General features: G+C 53.4%; 2 protein-coding genes across 5 annotated transcripts in view; both read right to left on the bottom strand.

The window, feature by feature from the left end:
* Positions 1–2,641: 2,641 nt before the first annotated feature.
* Positions 2,642–5,240, bottom strand: CRYBB3 (crystallin beta B3). Its single transcript, XM_074920928.1, has 5 exons — positions 5,158–5,240; positions 3,795–3,913; positions 3,532–3,664; positions 3,298–3,440; positions 2,642–2,928 (listed from the first exon to the last, which is right to left on the bottom strand). Exons 1-5 carry the CDS (start codon positions 5,230–5,232, stop codon positions 2,763–2,765), a joined length of 636 nt encoding a protein of 211 aa, XP_074777029.1. The 5' UTR covers positions 5,233–5,240; the 3' UTR covers positions 2,642–2,762.
* Positions 5,241–9,855: 4,615 nt separating this feature from the next.
* Positions 9,856–21,611, bottom strand: part of KIAA1671 (KIAA1671 ortholog) — an 87,137-nt gene continuing 75,381 nt past the window's right edge. For 2 of the 4 annotated variants that reach the window (XM_074920924.1, XM_074920925.1), the window contains exons 8-13: positions 17,484–17,739; positions 15,268–15,442; positions 13,817–13,944; positions 13,291–13,430; positions 13,025–13,107; positions 9,856–12,485 (exon numbers count right to left, since the gene is read on the bottom strand). In XM_074920924.1, the coding sequence (XP_074777025.1) occupies positions 13,029–13,107; positions 13,291–13,430; positions 13,817–13,944; positions 15,268–15,442; positions 17,484–17,739 (778 nt within the window). In that variant the 3' untranslated portion in view covers positions 9,856–12,485; positions 13,025–13,028. The remainder of the gene's footprint in view (positions 12,486–13,024; positions 13,108–13,290; positions 13,431–13,816; positions 13,945–15,267; positions 15,443–17,483; positions 17,740–21,611) is intronic. The other 2 variants (XM_074920927.1, XM_074920926.1) reach the window with 2 other exon arrangements.

Raw genomic sequence — 21,611 nt, forward strand, 5'->3', positions numbered from 1 at the left:
CCGAGCCGCGGAAGAATGGTGCCAAAACTATTTACAAAATAGTTAAAGCATGATTCAAAGCGAGAATGCTGGATTAAAACCCAATGAAAACCAAGGTCAGCTGATCAGCCGCAGCCTTTGTCTCCCCAAACACCAAGTCGGGGAGTTATTTCATTAGCTTTCACATTCGAGTTGCCCGCTTTGTTGGGTTTGTTGGCAAGGAGATTTGGAGTTTGCATGCATCAGCCGAATGCATGCCAAGACCCAGACCGGCCCTTGCAAACAAAGCGCCCGCCAGCCCTGCTTCAGGAGTTTTGGAGCCAGAGACTTTATCCCTCCAACAAACGGGCGAGCCGCCCCGCCGCTGCCGCCGCCGAAAACTGCTGAAGTTGGCTCTTTCCATGCGCGATAAAACGAGCCTTCAAATAACTGGTAAACGTCTGCCTTTGCCCATCCGCGTCCCCAGCGAGGCAGCGCCCGCGCCCCGCGCTGCCGCACAGGGACCCCGCGAGGCTCCCGGGCCCGGGGGGCACCAGGGGAGCCCCTTCCCGCTACCGACCCAGGGCTTGGGGCTGGGCAGGGCAGGATCTGGCCCTGCTGGCACGGTGCGGTGGGGCAGCACCCTCAGCCTGGGGTGCGGGGGCAGCCGGGTGCCAGGTGTTGGGCTCCTTCACCATTTATCACACACACACACACTTTTGGGGTCCCTAAGGAGCGTCCCGGCCCCCCCGGGGCAGCAGCACAGAGGTCCCTCTGCCACGCTGGGACAAAGCCAAGGCCAGCGGCGGGGGGGGTCGCAGCCTGGGACGTGCCCCCACAGCCGGGCCGGGCCCAGCGCGAGGGACGAGCTGAGGGTTCAGGGCACCAGCAACGCCCCGTCACTGGCATCTTGCTGCCGGCTGACCCGGGCAGACGCGCCAGGGCCAGGGGCTGGTTTTGACTGCAGCAAAGTGAGTTTCCTAGGGGGGACCCACCCCCCCACCCCCAACACGGCTGTCAGACTCCTGGGCAGCACCCACAGCCCCCGTGGAGGAGCAGGACACCCCTCGTCACCCCAACAAGTGTCACAGGTTAACGTGGCCCAGACCCGCTCTCTCCCCCCGGCAGCAGTTCGTGGGGGTCCCACCAGCCCCAGCCATGGCTGCAGCCCCCCCCCCAGCACCTCCGGCCACAGCCCCGGCGCCCGGGACGGCCACACGCAGGGTCACCCCCGCGGAGGTGTTGCCACCAGCCCTAGGAGGGGCACGCAGAGGGGTCGGTCCGCACCGTTAGCAGCCGCTGGGGGTGACAAAGCCTCGGGGGGGGCACAGGTGACCGTGTGGCTCTGTAAGAACTTTTGCCGAGCTGTGGCCGGCTGTTGGCGGGTCACACTGGTGACCTACGGTGGTCCCAGCCCTGCTGCCACCCTTCTCCCCTCCCTGTGCCTCCGGCTGCAGCCCCACAGAGGGATCCAGCCACCGCCCCCCGACTCATCCGGGGCTAATTCATAGGGGTCCCCAACCCAGGACCCCCGTGGGCCTGTCCCGGGTCCCAGCACCGGGCAGGGGCCCCCCCGGCTGCCGCCCGGCCCATCCCGGCCCCTCGCCAGCCCAGGGGGGGGCAGACACGGGGCTCAGCCCGGCTGCGCTCCCTGCCCCGGCTCTGCCGGGCTGGCTTGAGCCCATCTCAGCCACTAGACGCGGGCGACGCCACAGGGACAGGCCTAGAAGCAGGTTTTGGTGGCACAATCTCCTTTAATAGCTGCAAACCGAAGTCCAAAGAGAAAAGCTCCGGCGCGGCTGTTGGGTGACCGGCGCTCGGGCAGCCTCGCGCCCATCTCCCGTCCCCCAGCGCGGCCGCGGGGCCCGTGGCAGGGGGGTGCTCTGCGCCCCGCAGCCGGGATGGGCCAGCTCCCCGCCAGGACCCGCAGGGCACGTGGCCGGGGGGGGGCCTCCAGCCCCTGCCTTGGCGACCCAAAGAGTGTCCCACGTGGCAGAGGGATCATCCCCAGGGAGCAACAACCCTGGCGCTGGGGGGAAGCTCCCTCGGGGCTGGGTTGGGGGCTCTGGGGGGTCACAGCCCTCAGCCTGGGGGATGAGACCTGCTTTGGGGAGGTGAGTCCCGATTTGGGGGGGGTTGAGTCCCACTTTGGGGGGCACAAGGGTTGGCAGCGCCTGGGAACGGTCGTTCTCTGCATCCAGTGCTGCTGGGCCCCACCACCCCTGAGGGCCCCCCCAGCCACCCCCCTGCCCTTCGGGCTGGACGCCGTCCCGCAGGGGAGCAGGCAGGGCTGGGAAAGGAGCAGAGCTCCCCTGGCCCAGGGAGATGCTTTGAGAAGGGGCAGAGTCATGGGAAAAGCCCTTGGCAAGTGGCCCAGGACCACCCGGGGGGGGCTGGGCTGCCCCCGGCGCGGGGCTCACCACCGGCCACGCCAGCACCGAGCCGCAGCACCACGGGGGGGTTATTTCTGGAAAGCTGCAGCCTTTATGTAACACCGCAAATCCTCTCTCTTCCCCCGCTTCTGCTCCGCACAGGAGATGCTGGGGGCACGGGAGATGCTGGGGGCACGGCCGTGGCCCCCATCCACGTCCTCCCACCCCCAACCCTGACCCCGCTCACGCCCCCCCCGCCACGACCCCGACGCCAGCCCAGGACCAGGCCAGGCCCCCGGCAGCCTCCAGCTCAGAGCTTTATTGAGGTTTTTGCACAAAAAAACACCAAGGTCATGGCATCAGCCGGCGGCATCACGTCAGCCGGCCCCCGGCGCGGGGCTGGGGACGACGACGGGGGGGTCGGGGCATCCCTCAGCTGTTCTCGAAGCAGCCCCGCTGGTGCCACTGCTGGTCCCGCACACGGCGCACGGACTGGATGAGGGGCTGGTTGGCGTCCCACTCGTTCCAGTGACGGTACTCGCCCTTCTCGAAGACGTGCTGGCGGCCCCGGTACCCGGGGTACTCGTAGCCCACCCACCTGTGGGGGATGGAGGCTCAGCAGGGCCCTGGGGGCACGCCTGTGTCCCCCCCACAGAGCTGGGGGGCAGCATCCCCGTGCCACCCCGAAGGCCGCAGCCACGTGTCGCTCTGCAGTGTTGTGGTGGGAGGGGTTGGGGACCTCGGGGCAAAGAGGGGGCCACGACTCCTGCAGCGGTGGCCAGCAGAGCCCCGGGTCAGGGCAAGGAGCTGTCAAACAGCCCTGGTGACGCTGGCTTGGTCCCCCACGCTGGGGGGGGGGGGGGGCACTGGGGACACGATGGGCAGCACGGTGGGGACATCCTTGCTGTCACCCCACGGGGCCCAACCACGGGACCTCGCTGGGGTGTCCCGGTGCCGCCGTCCTTACGTTCCGTTCAGGGCCCTGACGCTGGCCACGCGGTCCTGGAAGCCGTGGGCCCAGAGGCTGGGGACGTCGTCGTCCACGATCTCCATCTTGCGCCCGGTGTAACCCGCGTTCTCAAAGAGGTGGATCTTGTGGTCGGGGCTGTCCTGGGGGAAGGCAGGGGTCAGGGGCTGCCCCGCGCACCCCCAGCCCCGCGGTCCCGAGGGGCGCAGACACCCCCAGACAGCCGCTACTCACGATCTGGAGGGGGCGGATGGACATCAGGCTGTCGCTGTTGTGGCTGTTGGACCAGGAGTCCCAGCGCGGGTAGTCGCCCTTCTCCAGCACAAACTGCTCCCCGGCGTAGGCCTGTCGCTCGAAGCCCAGCCACCTGCGGGACCAGGGGCTCAGGGGCGGCACGGCCCCCCCAGCACGAGGCTCCCCACAGACGGGATGCAGGGGATGCTCGTCCTGTCCCCCCCACACACACCCCCCAGGGCTTTTCCCCACCCCGGACTTACGGGCCAGACTCCACCTGGATGGAGCCCACCTTCTCCAGCTCCTTCTCGGTGATGTTGGGGAGCTCCTCCGTCAGCTCGCATTTCTTCCCCTGGAAATTCTCCAGCTCATAGATCGTGATCTAAAGCAGGGAGAGAGGCGGCTGCGGCAGCCACGCTGCGGAGGGGGAGGGACGGCCCCGCCCTAGCGCAAGACCCCCCCAACCCCTGCAAACGCATCCCCTCCGCCCCGCGCCGGCGTCGCGCCTCTCCCGCGGCAGAGCTGGGTCCTGCCACGTGCCGCTGCCCCGGCAGACGGCTCCCACCTTCGCCAGGTATTGGCCAAAGATGTCGTTGGTAAAACACAGGCAGATATTTCATCCGTGACCGGCTGAGAACACGCTGACCAGCTCAAACGCAGCATCGAAAACACGGAGAGTTTGTGCTGAGAGACCTCCGGGGCCGTGGGCTGCAGTGTCGCGGTCACGGCCCCTCCAGACCCGCGCGCTCCCCTGGCCTGGCCCAAGCTCATTATCGGGGTTTTTCCTCAGAACCCCGCCTGGGGCAGAGACCGCGAGGGTTTCCCTGGGCCCTGCTGCTCGCAGCAGCGTTGGGGCTGAGCTGCAGGACGAGTTCGGGCCCATGTCAGGGAGCAGGGCCCGGGGTGTCCGGGGAGCAGGAGGGCCAGCACGGCAGCCAGGCACCCCCCAGCCCCAGCAGGGTCCCAGCAGAACCCCCTGAGCCCGGGGCAAGGGCAGAGCCTCGCGCAGCCACCGCGTGAGGGGGGCATCAGGGCACGGAGGTGACACCCGTGCTCCTCAGGAACTTCTCCCCACCCCAAAGCAACGAGCAGCCCAAGCTCCCGGCACCTCCTTACCCCGTCTGCAGCATCTGCTCCCACCTCCCGCCTTCCCCAGCCAGGAGCAGCTTTGCCCGGCCGCAGCCACTGCAACACCCCCAGCCGACTTGCCTCAACCAACCCACGAGCGTAAGAATTATAACCTAAAAAAAAAAACCGCAGGAGGAGTCTTACTGCTCAAACCTCCAGCCAAGCCCGGCCGTGACAGGATACTTTATCTCCTGGATTAAAACGCTGCGCAGCTGCACACCAGAGCAGCAGGCAGAAGCACTTGGCAGCCACAAACGCAGCGAGCAGCGTCTCCTCCTGCCAGGCAGCAGCAAATCCCCCGGCCGCAGCCTCGCTCCGCGCCCGCAGCCCCGCACAGCTCGGCTCGGGGCAGGGGGGGGACCAGGAGCAGAATTATCAGAGCGGTGACACCAACGCGCTGCTGCGTGAGGAGAGCGGAGGCTTCTCCAGTCCGACCTGCAGCGCTCGGACCCACAGCATCACCCAAAGTCCGTCTGTCACCAGTTGCCCCCAGTATACCTTGTAATTGCCACCTCGCTCGCCAGCACCCTCCCCAGTCGCCATCTGCTCGGGGGGACTTTGTTGCTCAGTCATTGTGCCTGGAAAACCCAAATTGTAGGAGGTTAACACAGCAGGTAACAGCCTTTAGAGTGCTTCAGAAAATAAAAAAAGATGAAGCTGGCATGGGAACAGGTAGAAAAAGTGAACACGGCTCCCCCTGAACGCCGCAGCTGTGAATCCCGGGGGTGGCCAGAAGGAAGCGCTCCGTTATCCATCCTCCTCTTGCCCTGCTCCCTCCCCCGGGCATCACGCGGGGCCGCAGAGCCCGTGACCGAACCAAACCACCTTCCAGGAGACACGGGGTCCCCCTCTGACCCTGGGCCGCTCGCCCCGGTGCTCATTCAACTCATGTCTAAAAGCCCGTCCTCTGCTTCCAGCAGGAACTCGCTGCGTTCGGCTGCTGCCATCTTTCCTCCTTCACATAAATCTGTTGCTCTCCCTTGCTCCTGCATCCCGGGGGGCACCAGACCAGCACTGGCTGGCAGGGCAGCAGCGAGAGCCCCCTCCTTGCTCTCCAGGAACAACTCAAAGTTCCTACTCAACTCGGAAGCCCCGGCCGAACACGCCTCCCCCCCTCTGCTCTCGCCGCGCTAACGCGAGGGGTTGTCGAGAGGTTAACAGGAGATGAATAAAAGAAACCGAGTTTAACCGCCGTCCTTAATCAAAACCCTGCGGCATCACTTCTCGCCAAGCGTGAGCAAAACATTCGCTACAGCGAGACCTCGACTCAGACATATTAATTCTTTTTTAAAGCCCCTTCCAGTCCAAGCAGTGCCGCCACTACCTCTCCCGGCGCGGTTCCGCTCTGCCGCCCGGCGCGGGCAGCCCTGCTATTTATGGGTTGCTTCTGAACAGAACAGCACATTATTTGGACGCTGATACAGCAGCTGCGTCCACTGAATTCCATCCATGAGATTTCATCTCAATAGCGCGGGCTCGCAGCGCGCTATGGAAACGTTATTCAGATTTCTCCCGGCTGTCCCTTAAAAATGTGCCGCTCGATTTACAGAAGATTAACGTCGAAACTCACATCAGCACGTTCACGCTGCTTCTTGCCAGGTTCTCTGGAAAACTCTCCCATCAGCAGTTAAAGGCAGGGTTTAGCCTGGAAACCGAGCCCAGCGCAAAGCAAAAAAACTGCAAAATATTGACAAGCTTGTTTGGGCTCGGACGCAAGACGAGGTGGGGAGCGGGTGTCAGCTCCTGGGAAGGGCAGGGGAGTGGGGGGCAGGCGGCCCCGGGGCAGGGAGCGGGACGGGCAGGGGGGAGCTGGGCTCGCGCTTCAGCTTTGACCCTTCCCGGGGGGGTTTTTCTCCAGCTGAGCCCCCTTCCCGTCTCGGCACCCAGTCCCTGGGCGTGTGAGGGGTTTTGGGGAGCCCAGTGCCTCGTTCAGGGGCTGGGCCGTGGCTGCAGGCGAAGCACGATCTGACGCAGCCCCTCTGCGCCGGGGCCGCGCCGAGCGCCGTGACGGGGCCCAACTGCCCCTTCCTCAGGGGACACGAAGCCACCCTCAGCCACACACGTTTCCACTGCCCGGATCGTACCTGCTCCGGGCACGTCTCACCTCCAAACGAAGAACCACGCACGAAGCACCCACCAAAGCGCTGCTCCACGAGGCCAGGCCGGACAAACTTGGCGTTTGTGTAGTCGGCAGACGGGCGGCCCCACGTCCCGCCTTGCCGGCACCCAGCCGGAGCCCCCCCTGCCCTCGGCCACGTGGCACCGGGCTCGTCCCCCCATCCCGCCGCTGGCGGCTCTCCCGGGGACCCCCAGCCCCGGGGGGGGGGGGGTGACACACCGGTCCCAGTGCAGCTCCGACTCCCAACAGACTCCTTTCCACCGCCGGCCGTTGCCGCGTTTTCTGACACAGGATGAGACAAACCACCCCCGAAGGAGATTCCCCCCCCCGCCGTTGGGTGCTGCGCGGCTCCCGAGGGGGAGGCGAGGTGGGATGAGGGTCCCGTGACGCTGAAGGTGAAGCGGGGGGCAGCTCAGGAGCGTGTGTTGTCACTGGTCAAATGACATTTTGGGCCGGGCAGGGACTGCGGTTTGGTATCGGCCGGTTTTATCGCAGTTCCTTTTCACATTTCCATCTTTTCTTTGAATACTTGAATATTTGACTGTAAAATACAAAATCGCTTCTGTACAGAGGGACTCAAAGGAGAGCATGGAAGGGATTAATTTCCCTCTTTTACGAAACGCAAGAGCACGTTTTCAACAGATCAGAAACACGGAATTCTTCTTGCCAGGGCCCCCACGGCACTGAGCTCCGTAGGGGCTGCAGTGCCCGTGAATCTTCCAGTCCCACACTCGCAGAACTGGCACATTGATAAGGCAATTGCAAAAACATGACAGAAGGGGCACTAGATCACATCGATTTGTCTTCCTAACAGAACTCAATTTCCTTTCACTGTCAGTCTCTTAAATCCCTTTGAGAAATGCTCACAGTATATTGTTAGAAAACAGATATGTTGGGTTTTTTTTTTAATATCTGCCAAAGCCAAGCTTGAATCATAACTGTACAGTCCAATACACAACAGCCAGAATATCTTCATTATTTAGGAAACTGTAGTACAAAATATCGTCTGCAGCACGATGTATTTATTCTGACCCATCTCCCATACGCTGTACAGCTGTGTGCAGCGATATGAAGTTTGGATCTGTACGACAGCTCCTTTAAAAACAGGGTTGATGTTTAATACAGGAAGAGAAAAATCCGGAAGCCGTCAGACCTCGATTCTTCTGGCGGGATGGGAGATGGAGGAGAGACAGAAGTTGTTTTAGATGATGTTTTTGCAAGAATGATTTGAGCTGAGAGGCTGGTCCTGGAGTGGGGGCACGGGGGGCTGCGTGTGCTCGGGCGCCGCGCTCCCCGCGCCCCACCTGGGAGAGGACGCCCGCCCCTCGCACCAGCACGGCCAGAGCGAGGCAGGACCAGGGGTTCCTGGACACCTCGGCCCCAGGGGAGAGGCCTCGGGACACCCTCGGACCCCCAGATGCAGAGAGGCTGCTTTCTGCCCCCAAAGCCCCCCCCTCCCAAGAAGCTGTAGGAGGGATGGCACCGACAGCCCTCCCGAGGGCAGAGCTCGGGCGGGGAGAAAACAAACACCAGCTTTTCCTTACACCACTATGGGGCCAGCACCCCCCAGCCCTGCTCCCCGCGAAGGTGGGGGCGACTTCCCCAGCGCCTCCCCCAGGCCCGGGCCGGGCTGCGGCCGCTGGGGTGCCTCGACAGCACAGGGAGCCTTCAGGAGGTGCCAACGGCCGGCTCGGCCCAGCGGCACCCTCAGGCCACCACGGCCCTTCTGGAACAGCCGCTGCATCGGCTGCACCTTCCCAGGAAGGGCCAGCGCCGGGCGACAGCCCCGACACCCCCCCGCGTGGTTTTACTGTCAGAGCTTTGCCACCCGCAAAGCCCCTCCACGCGCCACGCCAGGAGCGCGCTGCCAGCTCCCCAAACACCCCAATTCAACTGATTCACAAATTTTTGCAAACAGGAGAGAGCCAGGTGGGTGCCGGCCGCCCCGCTCTCCCCCGGGGCGCCCCACACACAGCCCCGCCGGGCTCTGGCTGCCCAGGACCAAGTTCAACGTCAGAGGTGCCCCCGCGCCCCCCCCGGGGACCACTGCGGGCAGCGACGCTGCGGCGTCAGCAACAGAATTATTTTTTCCGTAATAAGGGGAGAAAGGTGGAGAGAGAGAAGCGCCTTTTACTGGGCGCAGGGTTTTAAAGCCTTGTACTTGAACTATTTGTAAAATATTTGTCTTCAAACTGCCCCGCTCCCCGCTCAGCTCCCCACCGAGCACCCCGACATCACACCCCAGCCCGTTCAATGCCCAAGACAGAGGCACATTCCAGTGTGTGCACCAGACAAACTGATGCTGCTGCGCCAGACGAAATGGCCAATTAACAGCCTGCATTTATAAATCTGACACCCAGGTAACACTTTGCCAATAATTGTTTGCAAACTTTTGTGCTAGCAAAAAGGTGGGGGGCTTAATTCCTTCAAGGCCCCTTTATAAGAAGGTTTCAGACTCCAAAGGCTGAAGAACAGAAACGTTGTCTCCTTCTCCGCAGGAAGTAAAACCAAAGCAGCAAGATTGTGAACAGCTAAGGACTCAGATTAAAGCTACACAGACCTTAAAAAGGCAAATTTGCAAACAGAAAAAGGAGTAAGTCCACAACTGGGGATTCCAGTAAAGAGAAACAGAACGGCAGGGTAAATCCCCAATTGACAGACTAAAATGGAGGGAGGATTTCTGGTAATAATGAGAGAAAAACACAATCAGAAAAGATTTCTAAATTCCACAAACCATGTACTTTCACTTTTAAAAAAAACCCATTACTGATGCAGCTTTTTAAGCAAGCAAAAAAAAGCTGAGCAGTTGTAACAGAAGGGACAAGGGCACGGGAGCGCCGGGACCTCCATCACGTTCGTTACTACACAGACACTGTTAGGACAAGAGTTGAAACCTGCTCTAAGCCAGGTTCCAGAAATTAATGAAAAAGGATACCTGAGGAAAGTGCTGAAGCCAAGAGCTCGCTCCCATCTTGTATTGACAGCGAAGAAAAAAGACGTGGCAACAAAAGTGTAAGAAATTCAACAAGCACTACTTGGAATGAAAATCAAATTATATAAAGTGTATTACAGCATGGTCTATCATTTAAGAAGTAGGAACATATTTATAGATCTTTTATTACATGGTGATAACCCGAAGAGAAGGAAGTAGATATTTAATTCGTGTACAACATAAAGAAATGATAGAGCAGAAAAAAACACTTTCCCATTCAACACCATTCTAAAGATGCTTTTTAATTAGACATTTAAGCATTAAACATTTCTCAGTAGTAGGTTAAACTACTAAATACAGTAAGTTTCAGTGCATTGTCCAAGCAGATGTGGAAATGCATACACATTCAAAGGGCTTTGTGGAAACCTAGTATTAAATCCCCTCAGTTTCCTCAAACACAGAGCAAACACTGCAGTTACAGAATTTCTGGCCTTTATTTATGAGACCAAAAACCAGTAAATCCTCCAGCTACAGGTAACGCAACACTGTCAACCTGCTGAATTGGAAAAAAATCAAGCCTGTGTAAATATTTTCGTCAAGCAGGGGGAATTTACCTGATTTCTAGATACTGTTTAGAGTAAGCCCCACTTCGTCTGAGTAAGGGCAAGGGAAGCAACCACCGGCCCCTCTCAGGCCCGCCAGCGCTGGTGCTGGGGCTGGCACGCGGCACAGAGCTGTGCTACCTTCCAGTGCCGCCCTAAAAAAACCCAGCCCAAGAGACAATAGGCAAAGCTTATCCCAGAGCTGCCTTTTCCACCACCATCTGAAGAAAAAGGGAAGAAGGAAAATACGTGCAACGTTTTGAAATGAGCTAAGAGCAGCTCTCCAGCAGCCTGCTCCGCTGGCGCCAAGGGGAGCCCCGCTCCCGTGGCCCGGGGTTAAACCCCCCCCAGACGGAAACGCCTGGCAGGAATCTCGGGTGGTCGTTTCTGACCTGGTAGCAGAAAGGGGCTGTAAAACTGTAACGGTGGCGACAGCTCTGATGGGAAACAGGGCGAAGCAGGCAGTGAGGATTTTTTTTACATAAGAGAAACGTACTCGTTGCATCTCCATTAAGTACGGGGAGCTGCGATGGGAACTAAATCTGGGAGAGAGAGATGCGCATATGGGCCTTGTCTCCTGACATACTGCTGTTATTTCCTACGAGCAGACTGGGACTAAAAATCACCTCATCTGTGACTCCTCCATGAGGAGAATTGGCACATGGTTTTGGCAGCTACAAGCTTGATAGACAGCAGACCAGGCATGCCACTCTGGCTAGCAGATGCACCGTTGTGGTAACCCCACGGAAATCAAGCTCTCCGAAACGATCATAAAAACAAAAACAACAAAACAAAAACCACAAAAAAAAAAAAAAAAAGGAAAATGAGTTCAAGTGCTGGTGCTTTATCTTTAATCTGTAGAGAAGCCCATCAGCAGGACACGGGAAGTGCAAGGTGAGGAGCAGCTTCGCTTCCCCACGCTGCCGCTTTCTCACTCGAGTCGTGAGGAACACTGACCCCACAATCACCTCCCTCGTTGGGCTACAGGTCTGGAAGTTTACTAAAAGAGCACTTATTGGGGGAAAGAATAAAGTATGTCTTAAATGGATATCTTGGTGGATATTTCAGAAGCCGTATGCAAAGATACGAACGTGTTTCAGCTATCAGTGATATTCCTCACGAGATCCACACCGCTACGGTAACGCCGCTCTTACCGCAAGAGGGGAAGTAAATCATCTGAGAAACTGAAGATCACATTTAGGTTATCCCACAAAATCAGCATAAAAATAAAAACTTAAACCTGGTATTTACAGATTAACAAATAAAAATATGAAGTGGGACTATCCAAACTGCTATTAAAGTGACATTCAACAATTAACTGGAACCCTGATATGAGTGTAACATCCGCCCTCTTCCCTTCCTTTTTTGTTATAAAAACAGTATTTACATTTTTTTTTTTTTTTTTTTTTTAAAGAGAACTGGTTGACATTATTGCTTGATCCTTTTTAGGAAAGACATTCCAATGAAGCCATTATTCCACATGCTGACAAAACACAGAATATACCATTTCAAGAGTGACAAAAGTTAACATTTTGTTCATCTAAAAATTATATTCATCTGCTAGGTCAGCAGATCACATGTAAATATAAGCCAATCAAAAATACATTTTACAAAAAATAATCAAGTTTCCTTTTTCAATATGGCAGTAAACATAATTTGTTCTTTCACTCTCAACTTCCACAAACTTCATTCTAAATAGGAGCTTACTATTTTTTCACAAAAAAAAAAAAAAAGATAAATTTGATTAAAATTGGTATTTTCATAAACAAACACAAAGCCCAGCCTTACACCTGACGTGACTACCAGAAGTCCTATTTTTGAGCTGCTGAGCACCCACGTAGGAATGCAGCCCTTGGTCAGCAGTGAGGGGACCTTCCCGGCGCACTCCTAGACCAAATCTGACAATCCTTCGAGACTTTCTGACGCGCTACCTACGAACCACCGGCTCTTCTTCCAGGCGGGTCTAAAGCGACTCTCCTCCCACATCTGCAAAGATATAGCTTTGTGTTTGACTATGAATATTAAGCAGCTTTCTCCACAAAACAGGAAGGCACCATGCACATAGCAGTTGAGGCAGGAAGCAAACAGCAGCAACATGACATGTGAATTTTAGGTTCAGATGAGTTAAGGCTTCTGTTAAACTTCTTTATCTTCTTCTAGTTAGACTCACTATCTGCAAAGGAAAAACAGAAGCCACTGAAGTAATGGTATGACATGGTGGAGCGAGCAGTCAGACCCCCGGTGGCGTCTGTAACAGCAAAGCCCCCACAAAGGCACGTGACTGTCGCAGCCTCAACTTGGGCTCGTCTATTTAACGTGGCAAATGCTCAAGGGCTGCCCAGACCGGTGCTGAGACAACACACCCCAAGGCTTTCAACAGGCGGGCAAGCCTCAGCTGCCCAGGGACAGACTCGTTCTTGCTTGATGGGAGCACTGTGATGTCCCAGCACGGACAGACCCAGGGGCGTCACAATACAACGATCCGCAGAGAGTCGGTGAAACTGCGTCACCTGTGACCAAAAACTTCACCTCTATGAAAACTCTCTGCCTCACGGCGGAATTTCCGTTCCTGGCTGCACGCTTCGCTGTGAGTCTGTTCTGTGTCTGTGCTGAGGGAGCTGTTAAACTGACACAGCAAGGAACCGTTTGCCATGTGAGGTTTTATCGCTGATGCTTTCACGGAGCAAAGCCCCTCCTTCTGTCAGAAAGTACCTTTTCAAACCTGATTCTCATAATGGCTCTGTCTCTTCTTCGATTTCAGCTCCTTCAGCCACTGAGGAGACTTTTCTTCTGACCTAAGATATAAGAGAAAGAACAAACACCCAACCTCTTTTATTCTTTAATGATGAAAACTCATTACAGAAAGAAAAAAATGTAATATCCCATTTCCCCCACAGCCCTGGGGAGCCTACTTGCAGTATTCTTTTCTTCCACCAAAGGAGCATTAGAGCCTTTCCGACACCGGCGGAGCCTCTCACCTGTCCTCCTTCTCCACGCTGGAGGGCAGCAGTCTGCCACCGGCCGTTCCAGGCGGCAGTTGCGGTTTAGGGGATTTGAACAGCTGAGCAGAGCTTATTTCACCAGGACTCTCAGACTCTTGTCTTCTCCGCAGTTGGGCCTAAACACAAAAATAAAGGGCTCGTTTTTAAGCCAGCGCTCAGACTTTTCTTGGAATACCAAACAAATCACACAGACGTATAAAAACAAAAAAACAAACCACATGCACAAGCGGCGAAGGGATTCCTTACAGACCTCTGCGGTTTTGAAAGCAAGCTTGCTATTGCAGAGCCAATTCTTTTTCCAAATCACTTCACATTTCTAGCCAACAGTTAAAAGTGAGAAAGATAACTGCAAGGTTTTTTCCACACATCACACCCAGCCCCCCCCCCCCCCAAACACCACCTCAGTCATCTTCAGCAACGTTTCCCCGGCTCTGTTCCTGGGGAGCACCTGCAGCTACTGAGCTGCTCAGAGCCTCATCTGATCCGTCCCGCCCGTGCTCACCTTGAGAGCAGAGTGATCCATTCCTGGGAACACAGGAAGCCGCTGAGCTTGGACAGAAGATGATCTCGCAGTATGCTGTGTCTTGTCTTCCTCATCGGAATCTTCCTGTTGCATAGTTTTCTTCTCTTCTAATTGATTGTTTAAAAAGAAAAAAAAAAAAAATGCAGAGGGGGGAAAAAGAAAAACCCATTAGTCAGCAGCCTTTTCATCCGTACCATGTTCCAGACCTCTCCCTCCATTCAAAAACGTATTAAGAGTAATATTAACACACTGCAGGACTGAGCTCAGCGCTTCAATAGAGATGAAAGCAACAAACCCACTAAGTACTCAGCAACAGAGAGATTTCTGGCTGACAGAGACGAGGGAGCAGAAGGTACTCGTAATTTAATGAGTATTTCTGTGTCTAAACATCTCAGTTGATCACAGAACGTGAGATTAATTTAGATTGGAAGGGACATCTGAAAGTGATCTGGTCCTCCCCTGCTCAAAGCAGGGCTTTGATACAAAGAGTCTGAGTACTCCAGGGGAAGACCTGACGGTGTGGTTGCCTTTGCTGATAATTACACTCCAGCTTCCAGTACAGCATTTCTTATCAAGGTAAGGCTTCAAAATATTTTAGGTCCGTTAGACGTGCACCAAAACAACACAGAAAAACAGTCCTTTCGTTGATCAGGAGGCTACAGCAGAGCTCAGTTTGATCACACATTCTTCCCTGCACTCACAGGCTTACAGGGAAGCAGAAACGGCAGGTCACAAAATGGACTTTTTTAATAGGTCCCCTCGGTTACAAAAACGTCACTGGCCTCTCTACAGATCAGGCTGCAACACCTGTGATAACCTCTGCTCGGGGAATAGGGGGGTATCTGCAGCACAAGCACACGCACTGAGCCTTTCACTCCCTCCCCTGAGCACAGATTTTCAATGCCCGGTGACTTTCCTATTGCATCCTAAGGAACAGGACAGGCCTGGAGGGGACGTTTTAGCAGAACGGATTTGAAGGAGTTGATTTATCCTTAACTAGGCCTCTTTAGTCCTGTAGCACTTACAGATGCTAGAAAGAAAGAATATTTATGAGCACCTGTCGAATATGAGCAATTAGAGCTGCTCTTACCAAGAACACGCAGGCTTAGATATAAAGAACGTGCTAAAGAATGATCCAACTGCAGCAGTTCCCAAACTCGGTATTTTCTCAGTGAACAAAATTCTCTTAAGTCAGCAGCCAGAAACTAAAGGAAATTGCACCGAAGCTCTCCTTGGCTTTGGCCTTCTGCAGGTCTGGTTACCGCAGCTGCCCTCACTCCAAGGACTGGAGGGGAAGCCTTGGCTCGGAGGATGACAGGGAAGCTGCTGTTAAACCCTGACGTTGTAACAGGCACGTTACACCATTTAGCAATTCCTGCCCTTGCAAGCGAGCTGATTACAGTTAATTATTTCAGACAGTTGAGGGATACCTGTGGAATCTTTAAACATCCAGGTATTATCTGGTTCTTCCGTCAAAGAAAATCTGTTTTCAAACTCCAGCCCTCTGCTTCTTCTAAGAGAGTGGGAAATAGGAGCCCGGCGGCGTCTCTTTTTGCTGAGCTGTACTCGAGTTTTCAGCGCACTGGAGTCCAGAACAGTGGTTTGCTATAAAAAGAAACAAAGCCTTTACTTTCAAACAGCCTGAAAATGAAGTCATCTCCTCCATAATGATTTCCCAACCTACTTTAACGCATTAACCCATTCAGTTTAACTATATATATTTGCCTGATTCTTATTCTTGTAGTTACTTAAAACTGTATTAAAGAGAATTTATGATGAGGAAATGCTCCATTGTGGCTAACTGGGTGCAAGGCTGGTTCTTTGATCTCGCTTGGCTGTGGATGGCTGATCTGCATGAATTATTATCAGTATTCCCTAAATTAATAAAAAAATAACTGCAATAAATGGGATTTTTGGTTCAGTGAGTGTTTTAAGAGTACAGGCCTTGCTAGCCGGTAACAGCTGAAGGCCAGTAAGATGATTTGGATCTGAAAAGAGCAACTGCACGAAATACTCCTGTAGTGGAGCGATGCGATCTCATTGTTCTGTGTCCTGTCCCCTAAAATTGAGGGCTTCGAGCAGAAAAATGAGGCTTTGCGCCCTCAAAAGGCTGCGCTGCCATCCGCAGAAATTTCAAGCCCCTCACCAGCAACAAGGAGACCGCAAGCTGAGTGTCACGGCATTCAGAACGCTTCTGTGATCAGCCATTTCAAACACATCCACCTCTTTTGTGCACCACAGTAAGGCAGGAACACTTACAGAGCAAAAGAAGGGGCTGTAATTTATGTATTTATTTAAAGCGATTTATTCTTAGAGACTTGCCTGTAATCAGCAAACATCACTGAGCCTCCTCTTGTGCTTTGGAAGATGTGGTTTTGTTTCTTTTCAAGAGATTTCAGGCTAGGAATAAACTGCTCCTTAAACCCGCGTGTTGCCAGCTGTACTCGCAGCTATTCCTGTTCTGAAGGGATCCCTTTAGCTGTCCAGGGAGCAGCACAACACCTCCACTGCCTGCAGAACCCCCTGTGACGGCTCCGAACGCTTCCGCAGAGCCCGAGGGCACGCGGGGAAGGAATCCTGACAGAGCGTGGCCACGGCACACGCCGGCGGGGATCTCAAAGCCACGGACCACCAAACGCGGCCTCCCCTCCGGAGCCGGAGCGGGCTGGCAGGTGAGAGCAGCACCTGGTTCAGCAGAACGCAGGCTTCTGCGCCTCCCCAGGGCTGGCAACAGCAGCGGGGAGCGGAGCTGGCTGGAGGCTCCGGCCAACGGCCCCCGCAGCACCGGCTGACTCGAACAGTCAGTTCTGCAGCACCAGACCCACAAACCCGCCGGCACCTTCCTACGGCGGCAGAGCAGCCGACTCCTCGATTCAGAAGGCGCTGAGGCACTTCGAGAGGCAAGGCAGCTCTGAGCCCTCCCCAGCAGGTGCACCATCCGCTTAAGCTGGGAACCTTGCACTTACCAGTAAAACTGCCATCAGACGCCTCAGAATAAAAAAAAAAAAAAAGGGTGCCCCAACCCTAAAGAAAAAAGCAATCCTTTCTAGATGCTATACTGAAAAACGACAGTTGTGTTAGTGCTTCCAAGGCACACTAAACCTCACCTAACTGTATGGCCAGAAATTACTGATCGTACACCAGCTGCAAGGTACTTAAGGATGGAAAAAACCACTTAGCGTGCAACTGTAAGCTACTACAGAAAGAGACCAACTGTAAATAAGAAAAATATCAGTAAATCTTTATAGCCTTAAATCTGCGTGGCTCATAGCACAGCAGTCACCAGCTATTTGTGTTATTTAATTATGTTTCCCACGTTCACAGAGCCATTTAACTCTTCTGTTACAGCTCACTGAGGGGGCAGAAAGAGAAAGAGCAACTTTATTAAGCCCCTGGCAGACATTTTCTGAGGCCAAGAGCTTTTTGGAATCTCTCAGAACCTAAGCATTGCAGGAACGAAAAGAACTTTGTAGCACTGATCTTGAGCTTTTCGGGAAGCAAGTCAGCTGGGAAAATTCAATGTGAGAAAAGGAAGAGGAAGATTGAGTGCAAAGTTTCCAGGAGACGCTGCGTTGCTGTGATTAGTGCAGGTCCCAGCACAGCTAACACAGGAGGAGAACATCTGTTTCCCGTTAGGGTAACTTACATCAATGAAAGAGAAATCCGTCGTCTTTTCATCAGGGTAGGTGTCTCCCGGAGGAGGTAAATCAGTCCCATCTGTGGAGTCCATGTCAGTGCTGGAACGGTCCAAACTTGTGCTCCTTTGGTCTTTGGAGAAGTCATGGTGATCAACCAGGGAGGCAGGTTCTGTCTGAGAGGACAGTGACGACGGGTGGCTATTAGGAGGTTGCTTTCTTGGGGAAATGACATCGTTTTCCGAGGAAGGAGATTCGGGCACAAAGCTGTGAATTAAAATGAAATCTCTGAGACTTCGGGGTAAACAAATACATGCAAGTCCTGTTCGGATCACACGTACCCAGCAGATGATAAATAAAGGTCGAACTGAAATTACAGCTACGGGTGACAGCAGCATCTTTGGAGGCAGCAGGTACCGGCAGCAAGGGATGGTTTTCTGTCACAGCTTTTTACCCACGTGGATTTACAGTGCATTGACTAACACAACTATGCAGATAAATCGTAATAATTTGATTGTAACGTGCTTTTATTGCTTGGGTTTTTTTTTCCCCGGCACAAAGGCTCCTTCAAATATCCACACGCAAACGAGACGAGGGAAAGAGCACGATGCTTAAAAAAAGCTGCTTAAACTTGCCCGTTTGGTAGATAACGGCAGCAGACCTTACACTTGGGCACCATATACGTTCTAAAACACTGTGAAGGGCAATACCCTGTTTGCAGGCCGCAGACAGAGTAACTGCCGCAGGATTGTTCCCTTTGTCCAGCCAAATCTATCTTAAATAAATAAAAATATAAACCGTTAAATGTTCTTGTACTGTAAGTGCATTTCTGCAGGACATTACAAGCCACTTGCAGCCCTTCCAAGAGCACACCTTACAAACACTTCTGTGGTTCATGTCCACATCTTTTCCCTAAGAGGACACTTTTTAATACAGATATATCTCAAAAATATATTTATAGTGTATTTATTTTAATTCACAGATTATTAATATATCGTCCTACATTATCTATTTCTATTTTCACATATACGGCGGCACACAAGCTGCATGCCCGCTTTCTGGAAGCGCGAGGCAGCCGTGTTTACCCGTCAGGACGTGAGGAAAACGCGGGTGTGTTGGGAACGGCCCTGGCTGCCGTGGGGGCTCCTGCACCCCAGCTTCTGCCCCACACATACCCAGCAGCAGGCACCAGTAATTCCCACTTCACGTGACTCTAAGGAAACTGAAGCATCTTCAGCAGCGACGGGGATTTAAATATTTTGGGATGCAATTTTTAGATGCTAACAGACATTGGATTTTTAAAAAATTGCATCCCTTGTGTCCTGACAAAAAGTAGCGTCTCTGTTGGTGCTATCAACAGCTCCTTCGCTGGAGCTGCACTGGATTTTGTTTCTCTTACTGCCTCTAGCTTTGGGCCGACAGGAACACGAGCCCAGTGAACTGTAACGGCCACGGTGTGAGAGGAGAGAGGACACTGCTAGCTTCGGTGGATCAGACCCTGCTGGGAAGCTCAGCAGTTCTTAAGCACCAACGCGATCACACAGAAGTGCTACAGGCTCGTCCCTTGCTCCTCCAGGCAGGAGGCTGCTGCCTTCCGAGGGCGTGACTGAGGCATGAGCAGAGTGACCTGGCAGGGAAGGGGACGGGGACGGGGCAGGAGGGCTGGAAGTCATGAGAGAGAGGGATCCAGGGCCAGGGCCTCTGGGCTGGGGCCGGCAGGAGGACAAACGCCCCATCGTACACGGAAACCAACCGGAGAGATGCCCGTGAGAGCGTGGAACGGGTTCTCCGAACCAACCACTTCCCAAAGAGCTTCTCTTTTATTGCGGGATACACTTCCGGGCGCACTGCACATCCAGCCAGAGGTTTTTACTTTTGGGGGACACTGGAGAGCGCTGAGGGGAGAGGGGGGCAGCAGGTGGCACCCGACGGCTGGGCTGCCCAAGCAGAGGCTTTGGGGTGCCTGGGGAGAGCACCGAGGGGGGCAGGACCTGCGCCCCGCTGCGTGATGCTCCCCAGATATTCCCAGAAACCTTCCCCTCACCGAGACAAACAGAAAGGAGCTGTAGTGCCAGGACTGCAAGCTGCAGGCGGTTACCTGCGTCCCTTCGTCACGTAGGTTGGAGGATGCCTTTCAACAGCAGGAGACTGTAGGAAACACAGTCAGGCTCTGTCAGCAAAAGCAGGGCTGTCTTGCTTCAAATTTTAGGAGTTTATAGTTTAAAAAACAAGACCTCAAGTATCTAAGGGGTTCTGATTTTTCTTCTTAACAAGAATCTTTTGTTATTAAGCTTCCTGAGCAAGCATCTCGGAAAACTGTTCTAAACCAAAACAAATCTGGACATGTGTTACGAATATATGCACTTTTTAAAAACGGTAGATTTTAGTATTTGGTACAGTCCACAGCGACAGCAATCCTGGGAGGAAAACACTCTGGAGACTGCTGTTGACTAACAACTTCCATCAAGCTGCAGCACATGATATAATTTCCAGTCTGGCACTGCAAACGCTGCACTGAGGGTTTCCAGCACATGAGTAGAGCAAATGCCTCTTCCCTCTGTCAGCAGTGGGCCCCAGGATAATTAAGAAATGCTACTAATGAGCTCCAGGGGGGGAAGTTCTTGTCTAGCATTTTTTGCTTCGAATGTTATGTGGTATCTGCAGCATTAGGTTTTAGATTCACTAGAATATGGAAGAACGTGGAGACGAAAGACAATCTGCACACTTATCACCTTTCATGGAAATAAAATGTATATTAAAAGGATCCTGAATGATTTGCATATCTCCAGGAAGCCTCTTCCCTTCTACATCCTAGGGCTTCGGCTAATAGGACTTAGCACAGTTTTTCAAACTGAAATATTTGAGAGTAAGCTACGAGGGAAAGACAGATGCGTTTGCACCGACTGGTGGTCTCTCATTCACAAACCTTTCTGACGGATTCTCCTGCGGAGCTCTCGCACCACGACAGCGCCGTTACCACGACTCGCTGTGGCCCAGCTCATCCCAAGGATGGCTGGAGTGCAAACACTGCTACACGCAGCGGATTCTTTCCATCTGAACAGCAAATTAGGGGGAAAATTCCCTTCAGAATAATGGTCAAATATTGAAATTTTAAACATGTTTTCAATCCTCATTACTGAGATGTACTACGAATCTTCTTCTACGACTTCATTAAGATTTCAAGTTTTATGAGCATATCCCACAGTTTCCAACAAGTGTCATTTACAGACACTTGCTCCTCTGAAAAATTATCCTTCATGTAGTGCATGCAGATATCAGCAGAATGGTTATCACAAATAGACAATAAACTAAGATCATGCTTCACTTTCTATCGCAATTAAATATAATTAGTTTTAGCAAGACAGTGCCAAGAGGCCATAAAAAATGTGTTGCTTCATCGTGTGAAATTAAGAGTCAAAAACTAAAGGAATCCTACTTTTTACAGTAACTCTGCCGAGGGATTAGAATTAAAAGGCAGCTCTCGCTGTCTGCCTAAGCCGTCACAGAAACAGCATCCATACAAAAATGCCCTTTTAGATTCTGTACTGCAAATTCCCATCTGTAGGGGGTAGCTGATACACTACAGTGGGTTTTCTTTTCAGAGCTGTAGTCTTGCTTAAAGGATTTGAAGAAACGAACAGCTAAAGCCTCATGAAGTCAGACCTGTATAAATCCATGATCTAGAACGCACAGTCCCTTTGCTAGGACAGAGAATTGTTTTGCATTATGAAGCCTGTCCTGATCCAGAAGTAAGAATTTTCTATTATGTCAACTTGGAAGAGCTTACTAAAGCACTTGAGAAAAAAAAAAGAAAATAAAAATCTTTTAGATAAGCGAAGAAAAACCCAATTAACACCTCCAAATTAAATCATCTCCTTCCCTCCTAAGCGGGTATTTGCCAAAGCCCACTGCAACAGCCAAGAGCAGCCCCTTGCGCTTATTCCAGCAGCAACTTAGTTCTGGCTGAACTCGGTCCTTCCTCCACCTCCCCAACAGCTTATTTAGGAAAACCACCACATTTATCCTGGTGCTGTGTAGTCAGGGGGGTTTATTTTAAAACTCCTCTCTCAGAGAAAATGAGTTCATTCACAGATACGTTACTGAAACTCCCAAACGGGCTAAAAGAATCGCTCCAGGGA

This window comes from Athene noctua, chromosome 17 (genome assembly GCF_965140245.1).
Source record: "Athene noctua chromosome 17, bAthNoc1.hap1.1, whole genome shotgun sequence".
NCBI classification, from domain to species: domain Eukaryota; kingdom Metazoa; phylum Chordata; class Aves; order Strigiformes; family Strigidae; genus Athene; species Athene noctua.